This window comes from Gavia stellata, chromosome 1, assembly GCF_030936135.1.
Source record: "Gavia stellata isolate bGavSte3 chromosome 1, bGavSte3.hap2, whole genome shotgun sequence".
Lineage (NCBI taxonomy): Eukaryota > Metazoa > Chordata > Aves > Gaviiformes > Gaviidae > Gavia > Gavia stellata.
In genome coordinates this window covers 27,982,148-27,996,137 of record NC_082594.1, presented here as the reverse complement: position 1 = coordinate 27,996,137, position 13,990 = coordinate 27,982,148, and the positions used below count along the sequence as shown (strand labels likewise).

The following is a 13,990-nucleotide window of genomic DNA, read 5'->3' as shown; positions in this document are numbered from 1 at the left end:
TGCAAATGGCTTAACTCTAGGGGTAAATAGATCCATTATATTTCATGTGTTCTAATTACTTAGCTTATAGCTAAAAATTTTAGCAATGTCAAGCTGCAATGTTTTGTAGATTTAGTATTGTATTTTCGAAAACTTCCCTTAAGTTCTTAAAGTGTATCTTAAAGTATATAGTATATAACGTGGTGAGACTAATGGCATGAAAGTCATTGAATATTTTTTATAACAATTCATGTAACATTATTCAATATTTTTGTTAATATTTGTTCTATCATTTCTACAGCTAGCTTGGTGATGACCTGTGTATTTGCAAATGCTGATAAAGATCATAAAGACAACATAGAATCATGGAATGGTTTGGGTCGGAAGGGGCATTGAAAGATCATCTAGTCCAACCCACTGCTATAGGCAGGGACATCTTTCGCTAGACCAGGTTGCTTAAAGCCCCATCCAAACTAACCTTGAACACTTCCAGGGATGGAGAGTCCAAACTACTTTGGGCAACCTGTTCCAGTGTCTCAGCACCCTCATTGTAAAAAAATTCCTTCTGTCCAATCTAAATCTACCCTCTTCCAGTTTAAAACCATTGCCCCTTGTCCTATCATTACAGGCCTTGGTAAAAAGTCTCTCTCTGTCTTTCTTATGAGGCCCCTTTAAGTATTGAAAGGCCACAATAAGGTCTCCCCAGAGCCTTCTTTTCTCCAGGCTGAACAACCTCAACTCTCTCAGCCTTTCCCTATAGGAGAGGGGTTCCAGCCCTCTGATCATTTTCATGGCCCTCCTCTGGACATCCTGCAACAGGTCCATGTCTTTCTTGTGCTGGGAATCCCAGAGCTGGCTGCAGTACTCCAGGTGGGGTCTCACCAGAGTGGAGTAGAGGGGCAGAATCACCTCCCTTGACTTCCTGGCCACGCTTCTTTTGATGCAGCCCAGGATACAGTTGGCTTTCTGGGCTGTGGGTGCATGTTGCCAGCTCATGCCCCACCTTTTCATACACCAGCATATCCAGGTCCTTCTCCACAGGGCTGCTCCCAATCCATTCATCACCCAACTATCTGACCCTATTTGATGCTTGTTTGTTTTTTCTAGTTGTGGGAAAGTTAGACTAAGTGTTTTATTGGTTTTTAACTGTATTTGGAGAAACACGCACTTTCAAAACAGATATATTTTCAGCTATGACATAATTATCCAGTAAAGATTATTTTGAAATGAATACCTCTTCCTTTTGCACGCAGTGAGGCTCTTCTCTAGCACATATCTTAATCCTAAAACATTTCACAGCTGGGTTTACAGATAGTCACCACAATTTCAAAATATTCTGTGCATATTGGGGCCTAGTTATTCAGGTATTCCTGAAACATAGTATCTTGTATAATCTCTTCATACAGAGTGTCTTAAAGAGTAAGTTTCATCCTTGCACAGCTTGGTATTATTAAGTTTTAGCTCTTTTATTGTAAACCCTGTAACTAAGTCTAATCTGATCAATGTACTATTACTTCTTAAAGCAGTAGTAATTTTTAGTGCTATTAGTTGGATCAGAGGAATCATCAAATGTCTTGCAAAGCCAGTTGTAACAGTTTGTTTTTCCTATCAAAAATACAAACCAACCCACAGATTATGTAGAAAGAAGATATTGTGATATTTCTCCAAACTGATCAAAAGAATTTGTTTTGCTTTACCAAGTCCATTATATGTTCTTCCTCAAGTCAGAGAGGGTTCCTCTAAATGTTGAATATATTGCATTAGTTATGGCACGTCTTAAATATACCCAGTCAGGATTATGGCGATGACAGACAACAGCAGAACAATATTGACGATCAGTTCCTCTCTTTGTCTTGATCCCCTTTCCTGGTCTCTAGTTCCCCTCAAGTTCAGCAAACAGACACAAGACCAAAAGAATTCCTCCAGGATATGAATTTGAGTCCTGTGAGTCTGAATACTTGGATGGCTTAGGTACAATCTGTCACATGGTATTTATTGGCTTCTGGTTTTAATACGTTTCTGATGGGTGATTATATTCCTATTTTCAGGGCAAGTTATTTTGTCTTTATCTCTTCTCCGAAGTATTTTTATTCTGTGTCAGGTATATGGACTCTGTTGATGTTGTTGATGTGCTAGAAACCAGGGAAGCTCCTGAGAATAGTCACATAGGAATTAGGGCTTCTCCCCCCCATAAATGTGGCAGGATCAATAGCCCAACTAAAGTGCACCTATACCAATGTACGCAGCATGGGCAACAAACAGGAGGAGCTGGAAGCCATTGTCCAGCAGGAAAACTATGATATAATAGCCATCATGGAAATACGGTGGGATGACTCGCACAACTGGAGTGCTCCACTGGATGGCTACAAACTCGTCAGAAGGCACAGGCAAGGAAGGAGAGGTGGTGGGGTAGCCCTGTACATCAAGGAGTATTTTGATTGTCTAGAGGTTAATGATGGTGATGACAGGGTTGGGTGTCTGTGGGTAAAAATCGGGGAAGGCCAACAAGGAAGATATCATGGTGGGAGTCTGTTATAGACCACCCAACCAGGACGAGGAGACAGGTGAAACAGTCTATAAGCAGCTGGGAGAAGTTTCACAGTCCCTAGCCCTTGATCTCATTGGGGACTTCAACTTACCAGGTGTCTGCTGGAAATACAATACAGCAGAGAGGAAACAGTCCAGGAGGTTCCTGGTGTGTGTGTAAGATAGCCTCCTGACACAGCTGGTCAGTGAGCCAACTAGGGAAGGTGCCCCGCTGGACCTATTGCTTGTGAACAGAGACAGACTCATCTCATCCTCAGAAGGACTCACATCATCCTCATAGGCAAGCTTAGGAAGTGTGGGTTAGATGAACGGACAGTGGGGTGGATTGAACACTGGCTGATAGGTAGAGCACAGAGGGTTGTGATTAGTGACACAGAGTTCAGTTGGAGGTCTGTAACAGTGGTGTTCCCCAGGGGTCAGTACTGGGTCCAGTCCTGTTTTATATATTCATCAATGACCTGGATGAAGGGATAGAGTGTGATCTGGACAGGCTGGATCGATGGGCTGAGACCAACCAGATGAAGTTCAATAAGGCCAAGTGCCGGGTTCTACACTTTGGCCACAACAACCCCAGGCAACGCTACAGGCTTGGGGACGAGTGGCTGGAAAGCTCCCCCGCAGAAAAGGACCTGGGGGTGTTGATCGACACCCGGCTGAATATGAGCCAGCAGTGTGCCCAGGTGGCCAAGAAGGCCAACGGCATCCTGGCTTGTATCAGAAATGGTGTGGCCAGCAGGAGCAGGGAGGTGATCGTGCCCCTGTACTCGGCGCTGGTGAGGCCGCACCTCGAATACTGTGTTCAGTTTTGGGCCCCTCACTACAAGAAAGACATTGAGGTGCTGGAGCGTGTCCAGAGAAGGGCGACAAAGCTGGTGAGGGGTCTGGAACACAAGTCTTATGAGGAGCGGCTGAGGGAACTGGGGTTGTTCAGTCTGGAGAAGAGGAGGCTGAGGGGAGACCTTATCGCTCTCTACAACTACCTGAAAGGGGGTTGCAGAGAGGTGGGTGTTGGTCTCTTCTCCCAAGTGACTAGTGACAGGACTAGAGGAAATGGCCTCAAGTTGCGCCAGGGGAGGTTCAGGCTAGATATTAGGAAAAAGTTCTTTACTGAGAGAGTAGTGAAACATTGGAACAGGCTGCCCAGGGAGGTGGTAGAGTCACCCTCCCTGGAGGTATTCAAGGAGCGTGTGGATGTGGCATTGTGGGATGTAGCTTGATGGACATGGTGCTGTGTGGTGTTGGGTGGGTTGGTTTTTGGTGTGTTGTGCCTTGTTGTTGTTGTGTGGTGGTTGGCTTGCGTGGGTTGTTTGTGGGGGGTTTTTTTGTGGTTTTTTTTGGGTTTTTTTGGTTTTTTTTTTTTTTTTTTTTTGTTGTTGTTGTTTTTTGTTTGTTTGGGTTTTTTTTTTTTGTTTTTTTTTCAGGTTGGACTTGATGATCTTACAGGTCTTTTCCAACCGTAGTGATTCTGTGATTCTGTGATTCTGTGATTCTCAGCAAGTTTGCTGATGACACAAAACTGGGAGGTGTGGCAGACACACCGGAAGGCTGCGCTGCCATTCAGCGTGACCTGGACAGGCTGGAGAGTTGGGCAGAGAGGAACCTGATGAAATTCAACAAAGGCAAATGTAGGGTACTGCACCTGGGGCGGAATAACCCCATGCATCAGTACAGGTTAGGGGCTGACCTGCTGGAGATCAGCTCTGTGGAAAGGGACCTGGGATTCCTGGTGGACAACAGGATGACCATGAGCCAGCAATGTGCCCTTGTGGCCAAGAAGGCCAATGGCATCCTGGGGTGCATCAAGAAGAGTGTGGCTAGCAGGTCGAGGGAGGTTATCGTCCCCCTCTACTCTGCCCTGGGGAGGCCGCATCAGGAGGACTGTGTCCAGGTCTGGGCTTCCCGCTTCAAGAAGGACAGGGAGCTGCTGGAGAGGGTACAGCAAAGGGCTGCGAAGATGATTAGGGGACTGGAACATCTTTCTTATGAGGAAAGGCTGAGGGACTTGGGTCTTTTTAGTCTGGAGAAGAGAAGACTGAGGGGGGATCTTGTTAATGCTTATAAATTCTTAAGGGGTGGGTGCCAGGAGGAAGGGGCCAGTCTTTTTTCAGTGATGCCCAGTGAGAGGACAAGAGGTAATGGACACAAACTTGCTCATAGGAAGTTCCGTCTAAACATGAGGAGGAACTTCTTTCCTTTGAGGGTGGCAGAGCCCTGGAACAAGCTGCCCAGAGAGGTAGTGGAGTCTCCTTCTCTGGAGATATTCAAAACTCTCCTGGAAGCATTCCTGTGCAATCTGCTCTAGGTGATCCTGCTCTGGCGGAGGGGTTGGACTAGATGATCTCCAGAGGTCCCTTCCAACCCCTGTCATTCTGTGAGTCTGTGACTTGTGGGAGATGTGATGGTTGGAGGCCGTCTTGGGCATAGTGATCATGAAATGATAGAGTTTTCAATTCTTGGAGAAATGAGGAGAGGATCAGCAGAACTGCTACCTTGGACTTCTGGAGGGCTGACTTGGGCCTGTTTAGGAGCCTTGTGGACAGAGTCCCTTGGGGAGCAGTCCTTCAAGGCAAAGGAGTCCAGGAAGGCTGGACACTCTTACACTCTTCAAGAGGGAAGTCTTAAAGGCGCAGGAGCAGATCATCCCCATGTGCCAGAAGAGGAGCCAGCAGGGAAGAAGACCGGCCTGGCTGAACAGAGAGCTTTGGCTGGAACTCAGGAAAAAAAAGAGAGTTTATGATCTTTGGAAGAAGGGACAGGCAGCTCAGGAGGACTACAAGGATGCCATGAGGTTTTGCAGGGAGAAAATTAGAAGGGCCAAAGCCCAACTAGAACAGAAGGTGATTGCCATAAAAGACAATAAAAAATGTTTCTATAAATACATTAACAACAAAAGGAGGGCTAAAAAGAATCTCCATCCTTTACTGGATGTGGACGGAAGCATAGTGACAAAGGATGAGGAAAAGGTTGAGGTACTTAATGCCTTGTTTGCCTCCGTCTTTAATAGTAAGACCAGTTGTTCTCTGGGTACCCAGCCCCCTGTGATGCTAGATAGTGGTGAGGAGCAGAATGAAGCCCCCCCAGTCCAAGGGCTCAGTATTGGGGCCAGTTTTGTTTAATATCTTTATCAATGATCTGGACAAGTGCACCGTCAGCAAGTTTGCAGACGACACCAAGTTGGGCAGCAGTGTTGATCTGCTTGAGAGTAGGAAGGCTCTACAGAGGGATCTGCTCAGCCTGGATCGATAGGCCAAGGCCAATTGTATATGGTTCAACAAGGCCAAGTGCTGAGTCCTGTGCTTGGGTCACAACAACCCCATGCAATGCTACAGGCTTGGGGAAGAGCGGCTGGAAAGCTGCCTGGTGGAAAAGGACCTGGGGGTGTTGATTGACAGTCAGCTGAATATGAGCCAGCAGTGTGCTGGGTGCTAGTCTCTTCTCCCAAGTGACAAGTGATAGAACAAGAGGAAATGGCAGCAAGTTTCACCACGGGAGGTTTAGATTGGCTATTAGGAAAAATTTCTTCACTGAAAGGGTTATCAAGCATTAGAATAGGCTGCCCAGGGAGGCAGTTGAGTCACCATCCCTGGAGGTATTTAAAAGACATGTAGATGTGGCAGTTAGGGACAAGGTTTAGTAGTGGACTTGGCAATGTTAGGTGTACGGTTGGAGTTAATGATCTTAAAGGTCCTTTCCAACCTACATGATTCTATGATTTTTTTGATTCTGTGATTCTGTGCAAATCTGTCATATGCGTACATTTACGTGTGACAGGACAGTATCAGTTGTCACACAACACTATCTATCTGCACTGTATCAGCAATCAGTTTCTACTTTCTAATTGCATGTAAATATATGTTTTTAGTTATGACAAAACTTTATTTATGGCTGATTATTTTCAGGAAGTGGTACGGTAAAAGAGAAAGACTAGCAAAGGACAGCTGTTTAGAAGAATGACAGTGTGTGTTTAATGTATCTCTTGTTAAGGAGACAAACTAAGCTTAGTTCTAATTTTCCCCATTCAAGAATCATGAAGAGGTAAACACAAGAGCTTTCAGCAAGTGTTTTCTTTAGGGCTTACAATGAAGCAGTAATAGACCTTCCCCAGACTTACCATAAAAACAAAGAAACAAAAAGCCCCCAAAACATCCTAATGAAATGATAATAATAGATCCCATCTGTAAATCGCTGTACTCTTCTTCTACATAAGCATCTCTATGATGCCTAGTTTCATTGATCGAAGTTAATTGCTGGTTTAACTCCCAAGAAATGGGGAGGCAATGATCTGTTTATTCTTTCCTGCACTTTCAAGAGAGAGGAGCTTTTAGCAATAACTTCCCAGTTGCAGTCACTGAGTTTTCTCCAGGGGTCTTGAGGAACTCTTGATAGATTTTAAGAAACTGAATAACGTTTGTGCATGGTTCTGGGTTAACCCAACATCTGCCTGACAGATACCAAATAGAACCCTTGTGAGACCTAAATTTTTCTGAGGTGGAGGCTGGAGTCAGGCAGGATGCCCTTCAGCATCCAGCATCAGATGACAATTTGTGAGCAGTGGAATGGACCTCTAAATCTCCATGGCTGTAATGGGAATATAGCAACCCACCTTTCTTGTAGATACCTACTTGTGAACATTTACATTAAGTCTGTTAATTTGGAGCTGAATGTACACGGCACTTTTTTCTTCTTGAATTGAACTTGTAATTTTTAAAAACAGGAATGAAAAGCAAACTGGTAAAATACAGTGCATTAACAATAAGAATGTGATAACTCTGTTCCAGGGGTAGAAAACTGTGCAATGGATATGTACTTTATTTTACTTAGAGTGAGATTAACAGAACATAATCCATAGATCGTGCAACCTCTAATAGCCTAGGCTGCAGGCTGAGGCCATCTTGGAGGGAGAATTGGGAAACATCTTGCAAAGGATTGCAATTGCTCAGCTCCTGTATATGGATCTGAAGGGGAATTCTTTCCAATGTGTCTCCTTCCTGTCTCCTGCCTGCCTCAAGCCCTATAGATCTGCTCTGGAAACCAAAGAAAACAATTTAGTAACAGCCTTTGTACTTACCTCTCATTGCACTGCATAAGGAGACTGGAACAGATGAATTACTATGTTCCTCACAGTCTTTAGCAAAATTTTTGATGAATCAAAACCTCACAATAATAAAAATACATATTATATTTTCCAAATTAGGATCTCAACAGAGATTTTTTTTTTAATGCCTGAAGGAAATGGAGGAAAAGGCAGTGGGTTACTGCAACTTGCATTGTCAGCTAAGAAAATGACAAGAAACTACAGTTCTTTGACTAATAAGCTGTTAAACCTCTAATTGAACTGCAGAAGGAACTATTTTTGTATACCCTCTTCTTTTACTTCCCTCTTTTTTTTTTTTTTAGGTAGAAAATTTAGCCAGGAGAAAATGATCCTGTTAGAAGGAATTATTTTTGCAAAGTCCTTGCACAAAGAATACAGAGTAAAAGCAGAGGCATTAAATGCTTTATTATATGTAAGACTTCAGAGTTGTTTTGTAGCTGCAATATTTCAGTGTTAACTCTAGTTTAGAACTGAATAGTTCAGAATCAAAACCATGATTATTATCTACCAGTCCTTGGGCATTTATCTCATATGGATTTTGTTTTTCCTTTTAGGCTCTGAATTCTAATTTATGCATTAGTAAGTCCTGATTGGAAAAGCATTTTATATGAATGTTTTTCTAATAGCATATGAGGTTGAATCACAGTCTTAGTAGGAAAGCTCACCACTGACCTGTGCAATCTGTGCCTGCCACAGATAAGTCAGGGTATTTCAGCAGCACTAGGAAGATGTAAATATTAATAACTGTTCCAACTCTAATATGTTCTTTCTGCCCAAGCTAAAGAAGCAGATAAGGAGGGCTGTATTTAGTTGTCCACACACAAGCACAGAGTGACGCCTGGGTTGTGTAGGATATCAGAGATGTTTGCATGGAGGTACCAAATGCGCACAGGACTTGTGAAAGACCCGAGCCATGCTGGAGTGAAGGTGAGATAACTAGTGCATCTCAAAGAGGCCTAGGTACCTTAGATGGGCAACTGAACCAATCTCTAAGTGACAGAACCACTACCACGATCAAGCCGAAAAGGTGTAAATGCCTTGTAGTCTACTGTGTATGAGCATACTCATGGGAAACATGAGGTAGTGGAACTTAATGAAGAAATCAAGGATGAAGTGGAGCTACACATTTGGTGCAAACTGCATTGTATCATATCATCTCATGCTTGCCACAGGTTTAAGGAATACATACAAGCGAATGGTATGCTGACAGATAGGCTTTTACTTGGTAAGTTGCTACAGCTTCGTTATATATATGCTTTGTTTTCCATGTTTTGATGGTGATCTTACAAGTTCTATCGATAGAGACCATTTGTACTTGTTTCAACATCACTTTTTAGTATGAGTTTTAAATACTTATGTATTGCAAATATTGATTTGGTGCACTGTACCCCCAAAATATATTATTGATCTAATCTTTCTTTTCATATTGCAGAGACAGAGTATTAGAATGGCATAAAATATGGCCCAGTTCTACTACAAAAGAAGTGTCAATGCTCCCTACAGAGATCGTATCCCTCTTCGTATTGTACGAGCAGAATCTGAACTGTCTCATTCAGAGAAAGCCTATCTGAACGCCGTGGAGAAAGGAGATTATGCCAGTGTAAAGAAAGCTTTGGAGGAAGCAGAAATTTATTTCAAGATCAATATTAATTGCATTGATCCCCTGGGAAGAACTGCACTCCTTATTGCAATTGAAAATGAGAACCTTGAGCTCATTGAGCTGCTCTTAAGTTTTAATGTATATGTGGGAGACGCTCTGTTGCATGCCATACGAAAGGAGGTAGTTGGTGCTGTGGAGCTGCTGTTAAACCACAAGAAGCCCAGTGGGGAGAAACAGGTATGTGCAGGATTTTCTCTAGGTTTCTGGTCTGCTCTAATGAAAAGAGAAGAACTGTGCAAAGGGAGTAAGCAAAAAGAAAAACAGAACCAACCATCATCCTTGCACACAAGTATTTAAGATCAGAAAATCAATGACTTTGATGCTCTATGCATTGTATTAATTTGTGTTTAGACATCATAGAATCATAGAATGTTTTAGGTCAAAAGGGACCTTTAAAGATCATCTAGTCCAACACCCTGCCATGGACAGGGACATCTTTCACTAGACCAGGTTGCACAAAGCCCTGTCCAACCTGATCTTGAACACTTCCAGGGATGGGGCATCTACAACTTCTCTGGGCAACCTGTTTCAATGTCTCACCACCCTCATGCTAAAAAATGTCTTCCTTCTGTCCAATCTAAATTTACCCTCTTCCAGTTTAAAACGGTTGCCCCTTGTCCTGTCACTACAGGCCTTGGTAAAAAGTCTCTCTGTCTTTCTCATAAGCCCCCTCTATATGAGAGCCCGCCATAAGGTCTCCTTGGAGCCTTCTCTTCTCCAGGCTGAACAATCTCAACTCTCTCAGACTTTCCCCATAGGAAAGGTGTTCCAGCCCTCTGATCATTTTCATGGCCCTCCTCTGGACATCCTGCAATAGGTCCATGTCTTTCTTGTGCTGAGAATCCCAGAGCTGGACACAGTGCTCCAGGTGGGGTCTCACAAGAGCCGAGTAGAGGGGGAGAATGACGTTCGTCAGCCTGCTGGCCATGCTGCTTCTTGTGCAGCGCAGGATATGGTTGGCTTTCTGGGCTGCAAACTCACATTGCCAGCTTATGTCCAAGTTTTCATCCACCAGTATCCTCAAGTCCTCTCAGCAGGGCTGTAGTCAATCCCTTCATCCCCTAGTCTGTACTGGTATTGGGGATTGCCCCAACCCAGGTGCAGGGCCTTTCACCTGGCCTTGTTGAACTTCATGAGGTTCACATGGTGCCCACTTCTCAAGCCTGTCAAGGTCATCTCTGTCATTCAATCAAATCTGCACAGGTCCACAAGGCTTATCAGTTTAATGTAATTAAGTCACATGAGATCTAGTATCCAATAGGAAAGGGTAAAAACATCCTGCATCCTTCTTATGCCCAGCCTGAATAACAAGGTTTTCCACTTACAGCTGAGTGAATTATTAACTGCTTTCTATATAAAGCCAGAATTGGGCTCATATTTAACTGATCATGCACAAAACCCCCTTCTTAGAAGACTGTGTGGTAAGAAAAGTCAAACTTCTTCAAGTCAGAGCTTTGCGTCTGCTATGAACTCACTCTGGAAAATCTGGAAGTTGATAAAACAGTTAGGTTTTGTTTGTGACACCTCTGACATGGCAATATTTTTCTTGCAGATGTTAGTGGGAAATCCTTAATCATTCAAAGATGCAAATCATTCCAAAGAGAATAGTAGTGGTAAGATGTGGTCCCTTTGAATTAATTATTAAATTCCCTTTAAAGTCAATGAAGGTTTCATCCCCTCCATTTGGAGGTCACCATCTCCCAACTCAGCAAGGCAACGCTGGGAGACATGACCCAATTGGTCAGAACTTAAGCCCTGTCTCCAGTAGTCATCCATCCTATCAAGTACAGCTAAAAAGGTACAAACTCCTCTGCCTTTCTCCCTGTCTTCTCTCAAAGGAAAAAATCATTACATACAGTCTCATTCATGATAAATGTGATACCTACTCTGCTTCCCCTTGCACTGCCTCGAGGTTTGCTAGCCTCTTGCATATCCTTCTCATTTTAAGAAACTAGCGGAGGCAGGATGACATAGTCCATAAATCCTGATATTCCTAGGACTCTTCTAGGAAGAAAAACCTTCAAAATACTTATAATATTGTGTTGTATTTTCATCTATTTCCATTTTCATGTATTATAGGTACTGTATGAATGTATTTCAATGAATAGTACGTTGAAATGATTATAGCCCTTTCAAAGATAATGCATACAATATACTTTAATTACCGTATAATGTACTTGCTATGGATAGAATTGCAGATAATAGGTAAAGAGTATAATTTTTGCTGATAAAATAACATGAATTCTAGGCTTTTTTTGTTATGGAAAGAAAGAGGTCTTTGTACAAATGTGTGTGTCTGCCTTCTCTTCTAGACAGTAAAAGCAGAGCTCCTTTATAATGACAACAGATTTATGTCAGAGAAAGGGAAGAAAACTCAATTCACTTTATGTTTAGCTCATTTAATTATTTTTCAACTGATAGGGCAGATGAGAATACAATGTATGGGAATTTCTCAGTGCAATGTACCAGGACCTGGAAGGCCCAGTGCATGGCTTTGAGCCAAACCAGTTAAACCACCTGTGTCTCTATAGCTGAAATTGCCATTTGCAGAGCGGAGTTCATTTCACTTGATGGTAGCCATCCAAAGCTGTGTCTCATCTCTAATCTGGCTGCCTGGGCTCCCCTTACCAATCGAGAAAAATGGAGATCCCTGGAGAGCAACTCATGCTGTCTTTCTCAATTACTTGTCTTAAGACAGCATAAACCACTTTTTGGACTAGCTAGAGAGAGAATCTACAAATTTACCTTACACTAGGTGCCTAAATTTCAGGCTGTTCTTTAGACTTTCAGGACTACTTTTTGGTATGTGCCACAGCTACTGTAGTGGAAACGCTTGAATACAAATAGTAAAACTTGTTTTAGGTGAGCTTCATGCTATAGCAGATGAAAGATAGGCTTACTTTTTGGGTGCATACTACAGTGTTAAATTAGCAACAAACTGCTGTACTCCAAACTAGAGGTTAGCTCTCTGGGCTGGTGCTTAAGCCTGTTGTTTCAGTGCCACGCTCCACTGCTGGCTGATATGAAGAGTGCTGCTCTCCTTCTCTTCCTTAGTTTCCCCGTGGGATAATAGTGTTAACATCCTCCTCAGATTTAATGTTGCAAAGTGTTTTATAAAAGCTAAGTTATATTCCTTTTTCAGAGCTGCACTTGCTGAGAGTCTTCCCATTACTGTAAAGCATGAAGAATATACATGAATCATTTGAAAGACAGACATCTCCTTTTGTGTCTGTACAACGCTAGGCTTGCCCATTGCAAAGGCAAATATTGCTTGCAAAAAATGGCCTTTAAACAAATAAATTATTTACGCAAGCAAGTCATTGTTTGCACTGGGCACCCCAAGAACGATTAAGCTTCTATGGGTGTTGTATATGTAGATAATCATGTTGGTTCATTTTTAGGAGCGGGTCATGCTGAAGAGAATGTAAATGTGGATTACATTTTTGCAGTAAGCATTTTGCTGCAATGAAGCAGATACAGCTGTGAATATATAATATAATCAAAAGTACCTGCTAGCTGAAAAATCATTACAATAGACTAAAGATATGAAATCTGGATGCTTAGAATTATATACTAAAATTTATATTTTCAGTGTTTAGATGGAAAGATATGTTTTTTTCCTGGAGAATCAAGTTCCTTTTGAAACTCCATTTCAAACTACAGCTTGACTTTTTTTGATTACTTTTTATTTGTAAACATTTGCCATATTGTTTAGATGATGATTCATTTTCAGACTCTGTGCTTTTAATAACATGATATCTTAGCCTGTTTGGTTTTCCTTCTTTGTGTAAAGCTGGTCATGTGTGGTAAAATCCTGGCCCCTTGAAGATAGTGGGAGTTTTGCCATTGATTCAGTGAGGTCAAGATTTCACCCTTTTGCTGTTTTTTTTCCCCTGATGAAAAGTTATTCACAGAGGAGACAGATAATAAGGAATAAGAAAAACGCATGTGCTAAATACTGCCAAGCTCAAGAAGCAGTTTAGGTTCCCAAATATTTCATTAGTGATGAAAGTTATGAGCATTCAAATGCAGAAAAAACTGATATGACTCATGATTTACAAGTAAATCAATTAGCTGTCACTATCTTTTTTATATTCACAAGATAATATACTATGTATGATGCATAGATAATTTCAGCTTCAACCTCATACAATAATATGATTATATTTGTAAAACAACAGATTTTTTTAAGCATAGGATTTCCTACATAATTCAAGAGCTCACTGACAATGTCAGAAAGCCAGAAAAAATGTCCTCTTGTATCAACAGAAAGCTACAGTTCTTCAGGACAGCTGAAATGTATCTTTTGAAAGAACTGATTTTTCTCCAAAATTTAATTCTTTAAACTTTTAAATTAAAAAAAAAAAAAATATGTTAATTCTGACCAAGAATCAATGCATCTAGTTAAAATAATAAATTTTTGAAACTTTGGAAAAGTTTTCCAACCAATATCTTCAAAATTAGGAGATGCCATTGAATCTTACTCTCTAATACTTCCTCCACAAAAAAATAAAACAAATAAAAACCAACAGTCAGATCTTGTTAAAGTTATATCTAAACTCTCTAGTCTCCTGACAATGCAGCTATTGGTCTCTACCTAATATCCATACGTGATGTGCTTTGGATTTCAAAGACCACATGGGTTACAGTGTTTTTAAGCTGATTATCAATATATGGATACATCTGGTGCCACCTGGTGACTACAGACG

The 13,990-nt window shown here is 41.8% G+C and overlaps 1 protein-coding gene across 1 annotated transcript in view; it reads left to right on the top strand.

Moving 5' to 3' along the window:
* Positions 1–9,080: 9,080 nt before the first annotated feature.
* The window catches only part of TRPC4 (transient receptor potential cation channel subfamily C member 4), a 107,685-nt gene continuing 102,775 nt past the window's right edge, over positions 9,081–13,990 (top strand). Inside the window, exon 1 of the mRNA XM_059833350.1 lies at positions 9,081–9,458. Within this exon, the coding sequence (XP_059689333.1) occupies positions 9,081–9,458 (378 nt within the window). The remainder of the gene's footprint in view (positions 9,459–13,990) is intronic.